The following is a 17,231-nucleotide window of genomic DNA, read 5'->3' as shown; positions in this document are numbered from 1 at the left end:
CTCAGCGCCGCTTTATTTTCGTTTCCTGCTCCTTCTGTAACGCATACCATGCACATCAGCTGCGTACGTGCGGTGCAGCGCATCACCTGAGCAGGCACATCACAGTCGCCTGTACACAGACAAGTTATACACACTGCATTATCGATCGACTTCGCATGGGTCTCGTTTCTTCCAAGCACGCTGGCGGCGGTGATGGCAAGCCCCTCTCGCTCGATGTGATTTCCAGCCGCCCGAAGCTGGAGCCGCACGAGGTCAGCCTCCTCCAGCTCACACCCCATGGCGTGTACGCAACGCTGGCGGCGCATGTCTACTGCGCTGCAGCGCCAGAGACGGCGATGCAGGTGCCCCTGCCTGACGGCTGGGAGGTTTTGCTCCAGTGCTCGAGTCTGCACCTCGACAAGGAGGGGTACTTCGCCGTCGCGTACGTGCACCGTGGCTCACGCCACTGCATCATATCGGAGCGTGGAACCTCGGAAGTTCTCGGACTCCGCGCCGGCATCTGGATGTACTTTGAGCAGCCCACTATTCAGTTCTTCTTGGCCGAGCAGTTTTCCAAGGCGGTGCGGCACAAGCTGAAGGTGATGGATAAAGTCTGCAGTGGGTCGTGGTTTGTCTCCTACACTGGTCACAGCCTCGGCGCCGTCATCGCTGGCTGCCGCGCGGTGATGGAGGGCACGCTAGCCGTCACCTTCGAATCGCCCGGTGCGCGGGTCTTCATTGAAAAGACGCTTGACGCCTCCAGTGGCACGGATGAGCACCTTATCACCTACTTGCGGGCTCCCAATCCGATCAACACACTGAAGCCGCAATGCGGCTATGTGATCATGATACCAACCCAGCAGGTCGTGCTGCCCAGCGGCACTCTCTTTCTCGCACCGTCCAACCCAGCCGCCGCCGAAGACGACGACGAAGACGAGAGGCAGTCACCGAGGAGCGGGAGCGGTAACAGGGCGTCCCGCAAGCCCAGCAAAGTCCCCCTGTCGTCGACATCCTCCACAAACCCGAGTGGGTGCGCCGGTCTAGTGGCAGCCTCAGTTACCACGGCTGCATCGACGGGCACCACTGCAGCCGCAACGCTTGCGGCTCGATCACCAACCCCACCCTCTGTGCCTGCCAGTAATAGCAACAATAGCGGCCCCGGGGCTGCCGTCGCCAGTGCGCCGGCTCGTTGGAGAATCCCGTCCTTCCGTCCGCAAGAGTACCTGCGCGGCTATCTGTTTGGCGGGGTGGGCATGGGCGTTCCGGAGCTGCAGCAGTATGTAGGTAAGGTGGAGCCGATGATTCGCGAGATGCTCGAGCACACGCAGCAGGTGCACTCTATCCACAGCCTGCGCAGCCACTTTCAGAAAAGTGACGAGCCAGGCGACGAGGAGGTGGTGCTGCGGTGGCCGTCACATCTTCTCCAGTTCATGGAGTTCTACAACACCACCCGCGCGCTCGAAGACCCAGAGAACCAGGATGCCGGAGTGAAGGAGGCGTATCTTGGGCTCATGCGGCGACTCTACTACACCGAGCCGCGCCGCCGTGACTGCATCCCAACCAAGTATCTGGACCCTAGGAGCCTTCTTCTTGTGCGGATGTGGTGGAGCATGGACGCGGCACAGCGGAAGCAGTGGCCGCTGTCGCTCATGGATCACAAAGCGCTCAACGTTATTCAGATCAAGGACAGGTATCTGTGTTCGTATGTGATGACTGCCATGCAAGCCAAGCAGTATTTGATGCGCCTTGTAGCGCGCCCCGAGATGCGTGCGATGATCGACCAGTGGCGGAGAGAGCGAAACGACGGCAGCACAGGCGCTGGTTCACCGCAGAGAAGCAAGCTGTGACTTTCCACTCCCCCCTCCCAGACCTGCGCCAAGGCAAAGCGGGAGCAGCATGCCCTCAGAAAAAAGAATGCTGCACGACCATTGGATGTAGCACGAGATGCTCAGGGAAAGGGACTAAGCAGTTTGTACCAGCTGGAGTGTGCAGCGTGTTTGCGTGAGTGCAAGGGCTACGTCCCAGAAATATGAGGTGTGCGCCGCCGCTTCTCGCCCCACCGCCTTCCTCACGGTGGAGCAGCGGAATGTCGCTGCTATGGAGCAAGGCTCACGACAGCGAAAGCGAGGAGGCTCGGCGCGGAGGTGATGTGAGGGAAGCCACAACAGAGAAGTCAGCGCCTCGAAAAGCCTCCTCTGTCTCTCTTGGTGTCATCCGTGCTGGACTCAAACCCCATTGCGACCACTTTCTGCACTTCTTCCTGCTGCACGCAAAACGCCTCCACACTCTGTCACGCTCGTGCGCCTCTTGCCGTCTCTGACACAGCAACAGCAAACAAGAACAAAGAAACAAAAACGAAGAAAATGACGCTGAACGCGAGTGACTTGGAGAATCTGGCCTCGATGCTGGACAGCAACCGTGCCTTTCAGCGTCCAGAGGGCCAGGTCACGGGTTTCAGCCTCGAGGAGCACGCATCGCCGACCGGTTGCGCAGGGTGCGCCTCTAGCAGTGCAGTGGTGGCCTCAGCTAATGATCCTGGCGGGGCTTCCTTGCAACCGCAGGGGAACCCGGCCGGCATTGCACTGCCACCGACAGCGGTGGATCACCAACTGAGGCTACCGCAACCGTCACACGGCAAGGAGGCAGAACGAAAGAAACAGCTGGCCCAACCCGCACGCCCGAGCGGGGACGAGATCTGGACGCAGGCGGAGCTGGCGACTCTGTTTATGCGGCAACGGAGAGACGGGCCGGCCGCCGCGGCACGTGCGGCAGCGCAGCAGGCGAGTCTGCAATCAGCAGATGGGCAGTCGCGCGCGGCAACATTCTGGCGACCTAGCCCCTCTGACGCTGGCACCTTCGAGGAGCCCGTGCACACGGTGCTGTATCAGCAGAACGTCTCTGCCGAGGATGTCTACCTCGGCGTCGACTTCACGCGCGATGCTTCGAGTGCCGCGAGTGATGGCGTCACGGTGCGCGTGGAGCTGCCGCGAGTGACGTCCGTATCTGAGATTGCGATGGAAGTTGACGCATACGAGTTGCGGGTTTCGGTGACTGGGGTCTACTACCTGGCTGCGCCTCTGCCACGCCGGGTGCAGAAAACAGCGGCGGATGCGGCGTGGGATGCGCAGAAAAAGGTGCTGACGGTGCGTCTCAAGGCTGACAGAAGCAGCGACAGCGACGTGAAAATCGTCGCGTAGTGTGCCCGCGGTCGCGGGACGGATGGGCAGTGGTGGCCACCGCTGCGCCTTTGCGTCACCCCTGCAAGCTACCGTCCATACCGGCGTTAACCAGGAAACGCCGTTCGTTTTGTGGCTTGCCGCTCTCGCTCCCCCTTTTTTGTTGGAGTTTACTGTGCTTCGCGTTGCCCTCAGATGTGTCTGTGTGTTTGGTCGCTCTGTGCAGGAGCGCCCCGACGATGAGCCGCTCAAAGGCGAGCATCGCAGCTAGCGACTCAGGGAGGGTGGGGGGCGGACAGGGAAGTGTTAGCAATACAAGCACCCCGTGCCCACGTGCGCGTTGGTTCTCTTTCACTCTCCCTCGTTGTGACGTCGACGCCGATCTTCTTCTTGTCCCTCCTCCTCCACCCCCCCCCCTCCCCGACCCCGATGCAGAGCAGATCCACCCACACTACATCAGCAATACCCCATCCCCGGGTTCTGCACGCTGCAGGAGGGTCGGGAAGCAGTGCTTTGAGACACCCATCCTTTTCTCCCTCTCGTCCCTCGTCTGGTATTGTGAGGCTTGCTCTTCCCCCACCCTTCCCTCGTACTCCCCTCTCCTACTGGCCCTTGCTCCCTCCCTCACAGTCCAGCAGCGCCTCTTTCTTAGCAGTGCGCGTACACGTTTGCTTGTGTGTGTCTGTGTGTCTGCCGTGCCGTTCTGGCGCCAACTACACGAGAGCGCGCACACACACACACAAAAAAGAAAGTACCGCACGATAGACGCGACATACGCATAGAGAGGGACCTTTGTTTCCCCTTCATACTCGCCCACACGCACACAGAATCAGCTGAGCGCGTTTGTTTGTGTTGTTGCCGCTAAGTCTCTCTCTCTCTCTCTCTTTGCCGCGGTGGTGGTATCGTCTCTTCTCGTGCTCGTGTGTGTGTGTGTGTGTGTGTGTTATAGCCATGATGGAGTACGCTGATGCGTACGTTGGTGGTGGTGGCCGCCTCCGACCTGGCGCGCAGGGATCTACCACGGCAACCGGTGCTAGCCGGCCATACCTTGAGCAGCGCACCGTTGCACCGGTGACTAGCGCGCTTGGTCAAGAGCTCGATCGCCTTGTTGGTGGCACGCTCGCGGCGCAGGAGTACCGTGACCGACTGGAAGCGCTCACACGCAGTGTGCAGGCGAGCGACGAGAAGGTACTAAACCTGACGCGCCTAGTGAAGCTGTCGCAGAGCATTCAAGAGGAGAAGGAAGCGGACTTGCGGCGCCAGAACGACGAGCTGCGCGCGCGGCTCAAGCGACAGGAGCAGCTGACGGCCCAGCTGCAGCGGCAGCTGGAGGGTATGCAGGGTGCTGTGGATGCACAGGCGTTGCACCATGTCGTGGAGCGCCTTGAGGGACAAATGAGTGCGTGCAGAGGAAAGCAGGAGGAGCAATGGGTGGCGGTGCAGCAACGCATCGGAGAGCTGGAAGACCGCTTGCAGCGGGCCAGCACCTGCACGGCGGAGCGCTGCGAGGAGCGGTTGATGCAGCTGGACGAACGCCTGCAGCAAGTCACGCAGTCCACTGCGGACGCTACGAATCAGTGGGCGAAGCGCAACTTTGTCCGCTTCAAGGAGCAGGTCGACTCGCTTCGTGCCGATCTGGACGACGTTCGCGGCGGGCAGAAGGAGCTGAAATCGACTGTGCAGAGCGCCAGCTGCCGTGCCGAAATCGAGTACAAGAAGGTGCTCCTCCTCCTCCAACAAAAGACGAAGGAGGCCGATGCGCTGACGTCGCTGGTGGAGAAGGAGCTGCAGCACCTGCAGAAGGTGGCGCACCGGCACCAGATTCTAGCATCCAAGGACATCACGCCAGCCTTCGAGTTTGACGAGAAGCCGTATGATGCGCTCAAGTTTGCGGCGGGTGAAGGGAAACGTCGTGGTGCGGAGGCTGCAGCAGAGCGCAGGCGGAGGTGACGCCAGCGGTTGCGTGCTCCGATTTGTAGACTGGTTTTGATTGCTTTGCACGCCTAGATGCGAGAGAGGGGGAGTTCTCTTCCAAAGAAAAAAACACACTCGGCTTCATCGCTGCCGCTTGCCGCACGTGCATGCAAGCCATCAGCGCGGCGCCGCCTGGACGAGTGTCGCGCGTAGCACTGCACCCACGCACGTGGGTGCGGAACGGCATGACGCAGGTGCGCCATGCAATCACGCAAAACTTCTGCTACTGCGCCCTCCCTTTTCACTCCCACGCGCCATCACGCACGCGGCGTTCCCGACACCCTTCCCGCCCGGCACCGCGGGTGAAAAAGATTCGTGAGGGGGCAGGGGCCGACGGCGGCGACGGTTGTGAACACGACCCCGCGTCGAAACGCGACCGGCCGGCTGTCGCCCTGGGCATGGGCGTGCGGGAGGAGGGTCCGGTCAGCCCACCCCACCCACCCCTCTCGCCAAACCCAGGCACCGCCTTGGCCATGTGTAGGAAAGAATTCTTGGATTCAGAAGCAACCGTCCTCCTTAGCGGACCCCGCCCTCTCAAAAAACAGGGCGTGAACTCCTTGGGACTGGGGCCACACAGGATTCGTTCCAAGATTCTAGCATCCGATCCAACAACTCTCACAGACCCGTTTCCCCCCTAACATGACTTCAGACTGTGACGTTTGCAACGTCGTGGTCACCATACCCAAGTGGTTACGGGGGTTGACTCGAAATCAACTGCGATCTCGCGCGCAGGTTCGAATCCTGCTGGTGACGGTTTTTCAACTCACTCCTTTAGTGCGAGCTAAAGGAAGAAAACGCCGACGAGAACTAGGGCAGGATGGCCGAGTGGTCTAAGGCGGGAGACTCAAGTTCTCTTCTATTCGTAGGCGCGGGTTCGAACCCCGCTCCTGTCAATTTTTTCCCCGACCACAAGCCAAAACAACAGGAAGCATTTACAAAGTGCTTTTTGCCAATTCGACTGCCACCACTACGGCCTCAACGACCTCGCCTCACCGTTTAGCCCCACACAGGGGCTGCCCATGCCTTTCTTTTCTGCCACTCATCCACCCTGATGATCGATAGCTATTGGCTCTCTGGCTTCCCGATTTTTCCCACCACCCTACGAAACCAGCTGCATTATCCCGCCTGCCCATTCACGTCAGCCAGCACACGGCGCGTTTTTCTTCCACACATCGATTCCTTTACGCACCGGTTAAACGTAGCTCCGCCCAGCCCCAAAACCACGCCCACCCACCCCGGGGCCGCCCCCACCACGCCGGCCGGCACCCCGCGCACCCCCCCCCTCAGGCCGGCACCCAGGGCCCGCCCACCAGCAAGCAGCGAGGGCCAGGCGAGACACGTTCACGTCACCCAGACAAGTGGCCTATTATATGGATGGTGCAAAAGTGTGCAGGGCCCCCACGTCCCGCCGACGCCACACCATTCAGGACCTAAGCGCAGATGTATGTAGCGATGCTCTGCACTGACCACTGCTACGTTGTAGATGCTTGGCCTTGTCATCACCAGAGTTGAGTTCAGCTCTGGGAGTGATAGGGGGGTTGCTTGGCCTCCCCGAACAGTGCACACTGGATCCCGCCGCCCCGCATATGTCAGGGCAACTTAACAAGGAGCGAAAAAATAGATCTCTGGCGGTCTGCAGAAGACGGACAGCTGAGCAGGAGTAATCCTATCATCTGCTGTATTATGGGCTCCCGCAACCAATTTTCTCACCACATCTGCCACACTGCAGGAAACAACTCTCATGACGATTGAAGAATTCCACTTCACCAGCGATTCCTACATTGCACCTGCAGATCCTCAGATAGTGCTCGTCTTTTTTGTCAATCCCCCCAACCAGGATCGGTCTTTCCTATCGGCTTTCCTCCTCGCTTTTGCAACTGTAAAGGTAGCTTTATCGAGCGGCCTCCTCAGCGCCTTCTCAAGGAAAAACATCACTTACGGAAAACTAAAAGAAAGCGCTCAGACACCCCACTACGATGAAGCGCACTATCGTTGCATGGACGAGGAAATTCGATGTGTGCGTGCTAGGCGGTGGTCCAGCCGGCATCGCCGCGGCCGTCCGCGCGTACGAACTGGGGAAAAAGGCCTGCATCATTGAAGAGTCCCGTATTGGTGGTGCTGATTTTTGGAATGGTGCGCTGCAGTCCAAGACATTGTGGGAAATGGCGAAATTCGCGCGATACACAATGGGCAACACGTCTCACCGTTTCATGAAGTCCGTAATCGAGCTTCCGAAGATAAAACACAGCAACCTAATCAAGGCCATCACAAACGCCGCCGAAACGCGTGAAACTCAGACGCTGGAAGTCCTCGCTAACGCCCACATCGAGGTGCTTTCCGGATTAGGTTCCTTTAAGACACCGAACTCGGTAGCTGTCACGAAGAAAGACGGCACGGAGGAAACTGTCGAGGCTGATTACTTTGTGATTGCTACAGGTGCCCACCCACGGCCTCACCCAACTGCCGTCGCCGACGGAAAGGTTGTCTTTACCTCCGATGATATAATGATGCAACCGCTTCCCAAGAGTATTGTTATTATCGGCGCGGGTGTCATCGGATGTGAGTTTGCATCCATTTTCGCCAATTTCGGAGTAACCCAAGTGAATATTATTGAAAAAAGTGGCCGTATTTTGCCTATGGAGGATGAAGATATCGCACTCTTCGTACAAACACTTCTTGAGCAAAAAGGCGTTTGTTTTCATCATCACTCCGCGATGGAGAGCAGTAGCATCAATGATGGAAAGTTCCACTACACTCTCAGAGATGTTCGTGACAACTCTCTTCACCAACATGTCACGGACAGCGCTCTCGTCTCCATCGGACGCGTACCAGCAATTTCAAAGCTGAACTTGGAGGCAATTGGCATCACGGTGAAAGGTAACCGCATCGACCGAGACGAATTCCTTCGCATCGAACCACACAAGCACATCTATGCCTGTGGAGATACGTGCACGCGTGTCGCTCTCGTCAACGTTGCCGAACTGGAGGGGCGCGCGTGCATTGACCATATGTACACACCATATCCTGAGGAGCAATTGAAGCTCAAGCTGGACAATCTCTCCACCATCATGTTCCTTGATCAAGAAGTGGCAGCTGTCGGCCTAAACGAGCAGCAGTGCCAAAAGATGTCCATCAGCTACAAGATGGCACGATACAGCTACGAATACGTAGGGCGTGCATTAGCTATGGGCAACACGAGAGGTTTTATCAAACTAGTTGTGACAAACGACAAAAAGATGCAAGTTCTTGGCGTGCGCGCAGTGGGTCCCCATGCCAGCAGTATTATTGAGCTCGCGTCACTGGCCATCCACAACCGCGACTCTGCATACGACTTGCGCAATCTTCACGCCGTCTACCCCGCTATCACTCAGGGATTCCAAGAGTGCCTTCATATGCTTTTGGGCTCCTCGATTTTGAAACCGGACGTCTTCCCGAAGCTTGTTGTGCGAGAATGGAATCCACCTCATTTCCAGCACGGGCGCGCATACGCGCATACAAAATGAAACCCGTGATGTGCTATGTGTGAAGAAAATTTTTGCTGTTGTTGCGCAGCCGCTTCCAGAATCATGCATTTGTGTGCGTTCCTACTGTTCCATGATCAACAGCATAATTAGCTCCTGTCATATCCGACAGTTGAAAATTTTTGAAAACAAAAAAGAAGAAACGCACGCTACTAGGCATTAAAAGGTGCTTATATAATTTCGCCTTTTGCATAGAGTCCCATGAGATGTACACTGAAGAGGGGAAGCACGTACACGCTCGCATTTTGAAAAACGAGGTATGAAGCACACCCTTCTTGCACGTGTTTCGCCTGCCGTTTTTTTTTTCATGTATATTTACCCAGCTCATTTCATATACATGCATATATATTTACATATTTCGCGGTGGAGGGACAAGCGACTTCTATCAGCCCTTTGTCAATTTCAACTTATCATCACAATTCGCCTCTGCTTGTTTGCTGCTCTAATTCATTGTCGCAGCTTTGGGGATCTAAAACTGAGCTTTCCTGAAACTTGAGACGTTTTACACGCACGCACACGTACATAAAATGACCGACACTATGCAACAAACGGTAAACATTTGTGAGGATGACCTCAGTGCGGCACTAAAAATGCCCATTCGCGCACATGTGCGACTGGTGGGCATCGAGGGGACGCACCCGGATGTCGTGGCCAGCGATCTAGAAACAATCAAACGGTGCCGAACGATGGAAGAGGCTGTTGAAGCAATTACAGAAATTCGCAGTCGATGGATCGCTGCAGGTATTTTCCGGAACGTAAAGTATAATTTTGAACCCACTGCAGATGGAGAGCGAAACGATATCTGTGTTCGGCTAGACGTCGTCGAAGAGAAGCCCAAAAAGAGTATCGGTGTCTTCACCACGGACACTTCCATTCCAGAAATCACGGTGGCCCTCGAGAACATATTGGGCGGCCGATACTCCGTCAAAGGTAACTACATTCCCCCGGCGTCCCGCGTTCATTCGATATCGTTTTCTTTTCTCTCCAATGTCCCACTCATCGGCCAAAGCGCTGAGTATTATATTGGACGGAAAACAGAGAACAAAACATACCACTTGGCAAACTCTGAGCGCGTGGAGGAGGTGAAGGCAACCACCACAAACCGAAAAGGCAAACTTGCGTCTGAGTTTTCTGTCGGGTTACAGCGGAGGACCTTATTAACAAAGCACATGAAAAGTATCCCTCTGGAGGACGCGGTCGATTTTTCGGCGACAGATAAAGGCTACGCCCGGCACCAGCTCACCATTACAGACGTCGCTCACCACGCGAACCCGTTCCTCTACAATATGTACCCGCTTCCCATTTATGGGAGTCAGGTCAGCCTTTGCAACGAATTTGCCGGTGGTCCGATGGGCGGTGATTTTACGTTTCTGAAAAGCGAGTTTCAGGGATCAAAGTACATCCCACTCGGGCCCTTTTTTAGTCTGCAGCTGAGCGCAAAGCTCGCTGGAATTTACCCCTTTTTCGGAAGTCGTATTCCTCTGAATGACCGACTATTCCTGTCCAATAGTCACGTTCGCGGGTTCAAGTCAGTCGGACCCTCTACATTGGATTGGGAAGGCAATGTTAGCCGTTTTGCGGCAACTGGAGGCAATGCTCTGTGGGCGACGTCACTAAGTCTGAACTTTCCGTTCCTTTTTTTTCCCAACAATGGGATCGCTTCGATGCACCTTTTTGCGAATGCAGGGCATGTGCGCATGATTGAGTCTCTCGATGCGCTCAAGGATAGCTACCGTTGGCTGCGGGACTGTGCATGTTCCGTTGGTGCCGGAATTGTAATTACGCGGATACCCATCTTCGGCGTCGCACCGAGTGGACGCTTTGAACTGAACATGTCTATTCCTCTTGGCATTGACAAGCAGGGTAATATAGTGTGCCGAAACGGTCGCAAAAGTTTGTTCGATCGGTTCCGGTTTGGTTTGGTTTGGTCATCCAATTTCTCGTTCTAGGAAAATAGCCTGCCGTTGTGCTGACGGTATTGTACCTCTTTACATATCGTTTTTCGCCTCATTTCAACGCACACAAGAGCCTTCCCCTGCTCGTGATTAACAACAACGAAAAAAAAACGGCTGGTGATCTTTATGATATCCTTGAAGCAAACACAGCAAAGAATGCCGACTATGCTGTTGCGACATGTGCCATTCTGTTGGACATGGCAGACAGAGGTACCCCCAAAAGCTGACTACGTGTGCGAGCGAAGTCTTGCCCCTATCAACGCAGATTTTGTGTGTTTCTCGGCGTTTGTTTTCAGCACTCTCGCTTTGATTAGTCTCACCATCTTTACGTTCTGCTCTTCCAACCTCTTTTCCGACCTCGATACAGTAGCGGTACTTCGACTACTTGACTTTATCTTGTTGCAGGCGTATCTTCTGCTCATGAGAGATATGCCAGCAGTAACACCTGTGAGCAGTGCCACAAGTATTTGACACAAAGTGCACCGAGCCTGTGTGACCCTGAAGCGCAACTCTTATTATTATCACTGCTGCGCGAACAGACTTTCTTTTCACCTGCTTCCCTTTGCCGTACATCTACTAGTGTAGTTGCCTCTCCACGCTCTCAAAACGGGACTCACATCACGTTGTGCGGCTCTTATTTCTTATTTATCTATATATATATTTTGAGTTTGTTGCTCAAGCGAGAATCAGGCTCACTTGTCGATGCTGGATACCCCCGCGGCGTTCATTGGCGAGTTTGACGCCCTTGACGGACCAAAGGTAACCTACGCTTTCGAATACTTCGATTTCAACCGGGTAGCCAAGAGTAATTCTGTCGTACGCCAGCTACTGTGCTTCATCGAAGGAAGGACACTTCTGGGCAAGCATGTTGCGAGTGGTTTGCTGCACTATGAGTGCAAGGACTACCTCAACTCAGTAGCTGCTCATGTACTCACGTCAAATGAAAGTCGAGAAGAAAGCCTGCTGTACCAAGAAAGTGGGTGCCCGTGCGTCGGCAGCTTTCTTTTCAGTATACCCGACATCGTGGCACGCGGGGAGAAGCGCCGGTTTTGCCTCATATTCCTGCATCCCTCGTATCACGAGTTAGTGGCACGGTGGGACTACCTGAGCTGCTTTGTCGAGGTGCTGCTGAGGCGCTGGACGCAGCGCGCCACTGCTCGATATCAGCAGGAGTATTCTACTGTAGCAAATCTGGAGCAACTACGTGAGGAATCTCGCCGGAAGCCGCTGCGCTCGCTGACGGAGCTCCTTTCCCTCGCTGTCACGGGGTCAGATAGCTCGTCGGCGTCTACGGCCGCACAGGAGGCCGTGATGGAGGACATGCATTGTCAATTTGAAGTCATTCTTCCTCAAGCGCTGTCAGAACCTATTCCTTTGGCATGCCACGATAAAGATGCTGCACAGCGTGATGCAGAGCGGATTTTGGAGGATCGACTGCCTTTTGCTCAGTCCTGTATTGACCGGCTGAATACCGACGCCCCACACCTACACGGTGACATTTTACTCCCACAATTTGCGAAGCAGCTGCTTTTTGTCGACGCTGAAATTGTAGTGAAGCCGCTACCGCTGTGGCTTCTCCAGTTTTTCGCTGACGCAGCTTCCAAGAACGCGCCAGAGGCTGCGACACATACCCTTCTGCATGCACTTTTCAGCGGCAACCAGATTATTGTCACCGGAGAGGACGCTCGAGACTGTGCCAGTCTTGCGATGGCGTTGGCGTACACGCTTCCTCCGACTGTGGTGAAGGTGCACATCGGCTCGGAGACTTACCGTATGCCATACGAGAGCCGACTGTTGACCTTTTCGCGGCGTGCACTCTCCAAGTACGTCTTCGTGCCATCTCCAACTGCAGATCTGGAGGGCAGCTCACCGCACATTATAAAGCTCTTTGACATGGAGGCGGACGGAATCGTACACGTGCGTGTGGACAACCAGCGCATTAGTTTCATACAAGATTGTGACCAGTTGCGTCGTGCAGCTCAGCAACGTGAGCGGCAAGCCGTGGACAGCGAGATAACCGTCGAGCCCACCACTCTGGAAAGTCGAATACTCACCCTCCTCCAGCCGTACACTGCACGCGCGCGCGAGCAAAGTAGCATTACTGTATCCGCGCTCCAGCTCCTCACCACTCACCTGCATCAGCTGGTGAGCGAGTACGTGGTGCGCGGGCGTGTTTACGGTCAGCTGTTTTCGAAACAGGAGGTGGAGGCGAACAGCACGCCACTGGCCCCAGGAGCTAGCGCCCCGCAGGGGTTGCTGGCAAAATCGCCGCTGACGGGACAGTGTCTTTCCTCCTTCGGATCCGGCTGGCGCAGCCCTTTCCGCAGCAGTGCGTCGCTGTGTTCTCAGCGCTCAGCTTCCAGTTGTGGCGCTGCCGGTGGTGGGGTATCCGCAGCCGAGCGGCAATCAGCGGAGAGTTCGTCTATCACGAAGAGTGCCCATCTCTCCCCTGTGTACGGCAAGCAGTTTCAGCAGCAGCATTATGTCTTCTCCAGTTTTGCTCCCGAAGACCACGCGATACTCGTGTTTTTGGGGAGTGCCTGATAGCAGACGAAGGTGTGCTTGTGCCTTTGTGAACGTTCACTGCGGGATTTTTTTTCTTTCGCTGACTCTCTGATTCCATGTCTTTCCTCTCCTTACAACTTCCATGCCCCTCTCGAGCCTTCTTTCGTCCCCTTATCTTACCTCGCTTCCTTCCCACCTCCTTCCGGTATTACGGCGTGAGAGTTGTTGCGAGACCCACAGCCACTTCGATGTGAAAAGTGGTGCAACCACCATGTGGAGCAACTGCAAGCAAACAAGAACAAGAAAGAAGTCAGAGGCGAGTCTATCTGCTGAACTCAGCCCGTGGCGACTTCTGTTTTCCTTTCGCACACCTTTACAAGCACTGTCACGCACGCAGATCTTGCGAGCGGACTGTGACGATCGCAACGAAAGGACGAAAGAGAACACAAGCGGACCGAAGTCGACAATCATCTACGAGTAGGCGCCGTCGTTTTTTTTTTCTTCCTGCGGGAATCTCTTTTCTCTTGTTTCCCGTCTTACATAAATACACACGCCCCATCCCTCCCTCCATCTGGCCTTTCATCTCCTTTCTGCCTGCTCCCCCTCCCCCAACCCACTGTTGCCTTGTTCTTTTGCGACGCACACACGCGCTCGTTATGAGGTTACATATCCAATGGCCTATTTGCATGAGTCTCCGACGGCACACTGAGGATGCGCGGGGCGTAACTTTGGGGGACATTGGAAAGGCGATCACAGCCCTAGACGAGGTGGTGCTCGGAGGGGCATCTCACCCCACTTCCAAGAAGCCTCTCGCTGCAGTCGCCACCTCAGACAGGGATGTGAGGCATTGCCCCTTTTTCTCGCCCTCCCCTCCATTTCGTTGCCGTCAGTCCTCCCATGCAGTGGCTAGTCACACGTTCTTACGTTCAACTGTGTCCGCGACAGACGCGGCAACGGCTCGCGCGATACCAGTGCCCCTTAGCTCCTTTCCTGCACCAATTCTTCCTGTGGTTTCTGCGCAGCCGGTCAGTCATCATGCGGCATTGGCGGCCTCGGTGTCTTCCTCCATCTCCAGTGATTCGGGCTAGAAAGCGCATAGCACGTGTGGTCCTGACCTTGCCGCCGCTACTGCGAGTGTTGACGGGGTCGAGAAAACCGCGGTGGACGAAACCGCCAGCAATGACGCCCGCACCTCGCATATGGGGGATGAGGTCTGTGCACCCGTCCGATTCCGCACGCGTGCACGGCACTTCTGAGGTTTCAGGGCTACTACGTGCCCACTTCCTTTTCGCTGGGGATGCGGCGCACCAAGCCCAAGCCTTTCCACCTCCTCGGTGTGCTCGAGATAGACTGTAGCGTCACCAGCAACCTGCAGCAGCTGGCTCTCTCACGGCTCTCTCAGCGCCGCTGCGCCGCGATAGCACCCCTCCCCCCCCCCCTCACCTTCCCTCGCAGTTGCGGCTCACCACCGCCGTCCACGGTGGAGACTGCGGCTGAAGTCTCCGCTGCGGCAACGATGCCAAAAGCGGCAACGGATGAAGCAGCGGTTCACACTGCTACGGATTAGAAGGATGTGCACCTACCACGGCCTTCTGCCCCTGCACAGGCGATCTCAGACAGCGGCGCAGAGCTGCCGGCTCCCTTACGTACAGGGTTAGAGCCCTTTCTGGTGACAAGGATACAAGAGCCAGCGGCAGTGCCGTGCTTTGCAATGAGAGACGCCGTCGCTTGTCCTCTCGTCCTGCCAGCAGTAATCGCATCCACGGCAGACAGAACAGAGAATCGTGAGACCTTTTCGGTGGCGCCTCAACCAAAGGGCACTGACTGTGCCAAGAGGCCTTCCACCCCACATGACCCACAAGAGAGCGCTCTGCGGTGCAAGGCAACGCTGCCGCCTTCGTTCGGGTTGTCTCTGGCGCTGCAGCCGCAGCGATGGAGCTCGCTGCGGTTGCGTCTGCGGCGACTTCTTCACCACCCGCAGTTTAAGCGGCCACCGCGCGCGGCGTCGGCATGTTCGTAAATTGTGCGCGCCCGTCTCATGCCTGCTCCGCCGTTTCAGGCGTAGGAAAAAGAAGACCAATGAACAAAGTGTACCAAAGGACAGAGAGAGAGAGCTGCATGCCAGCGGGAAGCTAGCTCATGTCCTACCGAGGGGCTTGCTTTCACACCGAAACTCGCGCGCCCTTTTTCGGCACTTGGCTTCATAGTAGGCGCATCGGACGATGCCGATGCCCCACATGATACCGAAGTTACTCGGAGAAGCAACAGCGTTGATCATGTCGCTCCACTCCACGCCTCATCTTGCACACTTTTCTCCCTTTCCTTTCATCTGGACTCGCCATAATCACCCCACCGCTCTTGCATCTCAAACCACCTGGTCCCACTTGTATGCGTTGTAACGTGTGTGTGCGCACCTGTCTGGTACCCGCCCGTGCGTGCACGTGTTTGTCGTCTCCGCTTCCCACAAAACGGATTTCTGAATTCGGGAACTTCTCTTCCAATTTCTCGTGTGCAGTCCGTAGCAAAGATGACGATGATGAGCGTTCTCGCGAACGCGCTTCGCACCATTGCGAGCGCGGAGCGCCGTGGCAAGCGCCAGGTGCTCATCCGCCCCTCCTCCAAGGTGGTGGTGAAGTTCCTGCAGGTGATGCAGAAGCACGGCTACATTGGCGAGTTCGAGATCATCGATGACCATCGCGCTGGCAAGATCGTTGTGAACCTGAACGGCCGCCTGAACAAGTGCGGTGCCATCTGCCCGCGCTTCGACTGCGCCACCACCGACTACGAGAAGTGGATGAAGAATATCCTGCCCTCCCGTCAGTTCGGCTTCGTGGTGCTGACGACCTCGCTCGGCATCATGGACCACGAGGAGGCCCGCTCCCGCAACACCGGTGGTAAGGTGCTCGGCTTCTTCTACTAAGCAGTGCTAGGGTGCTGCGCCCTTCTGCCATGTGCGTGAATCTTGCTAGGACTTCTACCAGATCGAAACAGAAAACGGCTTGGAGGGCCGAGCGTCACACGTGGGTGAGACTGAGAGATGCCGAGGAACCGGGTGTGTGCGTGCATGAGCGTGTTTGCCGCTCCCTCTCCCCCCGACAGAGCCCCTTCTCTGTTCCGCAGTTTTTCGTTTTGTTTCGCGGTTTGACTTCCCCGTTTGGTTTTGCTTTCATATCTTTTTTTGTTTGATGTCAAACGAAAAAAAAAACTAAATGGCTCGAGAAAGGTACAAAGGGGCGCGCCGGGTAGCTGCCATCGTCACCTTTGCCGTGGCGCAGTCTTGCCCGGCTGTCCAGCTGCCGTGCTGCTCGCCTTCTACGCGTGGAAACGTCTTTTGGTGCGCGGCGCACAAATGTGTGTGCACATGTGAGCACGCGTCGATGAACGGGCATGCTCTCCCCCTTTGACCTCTCCCACGGCACATGGCACGACTTACCTCGAATACGCGCACCTTAGTCTTTGCCTTGAAGGAAGCAAACAGAAGCCTCTCTCCTCCTCCGTGTCTTCAGGTCTTGGCATACTGCATACCTGGTCACTCTTCGCTCACCCTGTCCTTCTTCCTTTCTCCTGCTTTCCCTCGTTCTCATACGTCCACACCGTTTTGGTCTTGACCTTGCCCCCCCCCCTTCCCCCAAACCCCATTGTGGGCTACACATCAGCGTGTTCTTCTGCCTCGTACTTTCTTCCAGCTTGTCGCAGTCGACTGCAGGGGAACGCAGAGGAGAGAGAGAGGAAAAAACGAATAGGTCACACAACGGCGTATGGAAAAGAGGTTCGGCACGTGCCACTGCCGCCTTTTCACGTCGCGCATTGTCAAGAGCGCGCAAGGAAACGAAAAGAAAACGCCAGGCACTGTGCCTTGTGCGTGTGAACACTAATAACACCAGCAACACACACACACACACACACACAAAGGCGGGAGTGGTGTGGGAAAGAAAACCTGTTGCCTCATCCTGAACCCGTCCCTGCAACGTTTCCTTACTTTTTGTTGTTGCTCATCGCGCGCACGTAGGGAAGTTCTCTGCATCCCTGACTCCGTTTAGAGTGCTCTTTTCCTCTGGTGCTTCTCTTTGCTTTCTCCTGCTCTGTCGTGTTTTCCTGTTCTTGTTTGGCTTTCCTGCCTT

The 17,231-nt window shown here is 56.0% G+C and overlaps 7 protein-coding genes and 2 non-coding genes across 9 annotated transcripts; all 9 read left to right on the top strand.

Moving 5' to 3' along the window:
• Nucleotides 1-155: 155 nt before the first annotated feature.
• LMJF_29_1860 (conserved hypothetical protein) lies at nucleotides 156-1,826 on the top strand (the record flags this gene model as incomplete). Its single annotated transcript, XM_003722220.1, has 1 exon — nucleotides 156-1,826. The coding sequence occupies one exon, from the start codon at nucleotides 156-158 to the stop codon at nucleotides 1,824-1,826; it is 1,671 nt and encodes a 556-aa protein (XP_003722268.1).
• A 516-nt stretch (nucleotides 1,827-2,342) lies between these two features.
• On the top strand, nucleotides 2,343-3,176 carry LMJF_29_1850 (conserved hypothetical protein; the record flags this gene model as incomplete). Its single annotated transcript, XM_003722219.1, has 1 exon — nucleotides 2,343-3,176. One exon carries the CDS (start codon nucleotides 2,343-2,345, stop codon nucleotides 3,174-3,176), a length of 834 nt encoding a protein of 277 aa, XP_003722267.1.
• Nucleotides 3,177-4,106: 930 nt separating this feature from the next.
• On the top strand, nucleotides 4,107-5,105 carry LMJF_29_1840 (conserved hypothetical protein; the record flags this gene model as incomplete). Its single annotated transcript, XM_003722218.1, has 1 exon — nucleotides 4,107-5,105. One exon carries the CDS (start codon nucleotides 4,107-4,109, stop codon nucleotides 5,103-5,105), a length of 999 nt encoding a protein of 332 aa, XP_003722266.1.
• Nucleotides 5,106-5,801: 696 nt separating this feature from the next.
• On the top strand, nucleotides 5,802-5,882 carry LMJF_29_TRNASER_01. Its single transcript has one exon. It is a non-coding gene; the product is annotated as a tRNA-Ser (tRNA).
• A 58-nt stretch (nucleotides 5,883-5,940) lies between these two features.
• Nucleotides 5,941-6,022, top strand: LMJF_29_TRNALEU_01. The gene has a single exon. It is a non-coding gene; the product is annotated as a tRNA-Leu (tRNA).
• A 1,083-nt stretch (nucleotides 6,023-7,105) lies between these two features.
• Nucleotides 7,106-8,632, top strand: GCVL-1 (putative dihydrolipoamide dehydrogenase; the record flags this gene model as incomplete). The annotated part of the gene is made up of 1 exon (XM_003722217.1): nucleotides 7,106-8,632. The coding sequence occupies one exon, from the start codon at nucleotides 7,106-7,108 to the stop codon at nucleotides 8,630-8,632; it is 1,527 nt and encodes a 508-aa protein (XP_003722265.1).
• Nucleotides 8,633-9,177: 545 nt separating this feature from the next.
• On the top strand, nucleotides 9,178-10,599 carry LMJF_29_1820 (putative Tob55; the record flags this gene model as incomplete). The annotated part of the gene is made up of 1 exon (XM_003722216.1): nucleotides 9,178-10,599. One exon carries the CDS (start codon nucleotides 9,178-9,180, stop codon nucleotides 10,597-10,599), a length of 1,422 nt encoding a protein of 473 aa, XP_003722264.1.
• A 708-nt stretch (nucleotides 10,600-11,307) lies between these two features.
• Nucleotides 11,308-13,149, top strand: LMJF_29_1810 (conserved hypothetical protein; the record flags this gene model as incomplete). Its single annotated transcript, XM_003722215.1, has 1 exon — nucleotides 11,308-13,149. The coding sequence occupies one exon, from the start codon at nucleotides 11,308-11,310 to the stop codon at nucleotides 13,147-13,149; it is 1,842 nt and encodes a 613-aa protein (XP_003722263.1).
• Nucleotides 13,150-15,637: 2,488 nt separating this feature from the next.
• On the top strand, nucleotides 15,638-16,030 carry LMJF_29_1800 (putative 40S ribosomal protein S15A; the record flags this gene model as incomplete). The annotated part of the gene is made up of 1 exon (XM_003722214.1): nucleotides 15,638-16,030. The coding sequence occupies one exon, from the start codon at nucleotides 15,638-15,640 to the stop codon at nucleotides 16,028-16,030; it is 393 nt and encodes a 130-aa protein (XP_003722262.1).
• Nucleotides 16,031-17,231: the final 1,201 nt, after the last annotated feature.

This window comes from Leishmania major, chromosome 29 (genome assembly GCF_000002725.2).
Source record: "Leishmania major strain Friedlin complete genome, chromosome 29".
In the NCBI taxonomy this organism is placed as follows: Eukaryota; Euglenozoa; class Kinetoplastea; order Trypanosomatida; family Trypanosomatidae; genus Leishmania; species Leishmania major.
Note: the sequence above shows the minus strand (reverse complement) of the source record. Positions and strands in the feature narration are given on the sequence as shown.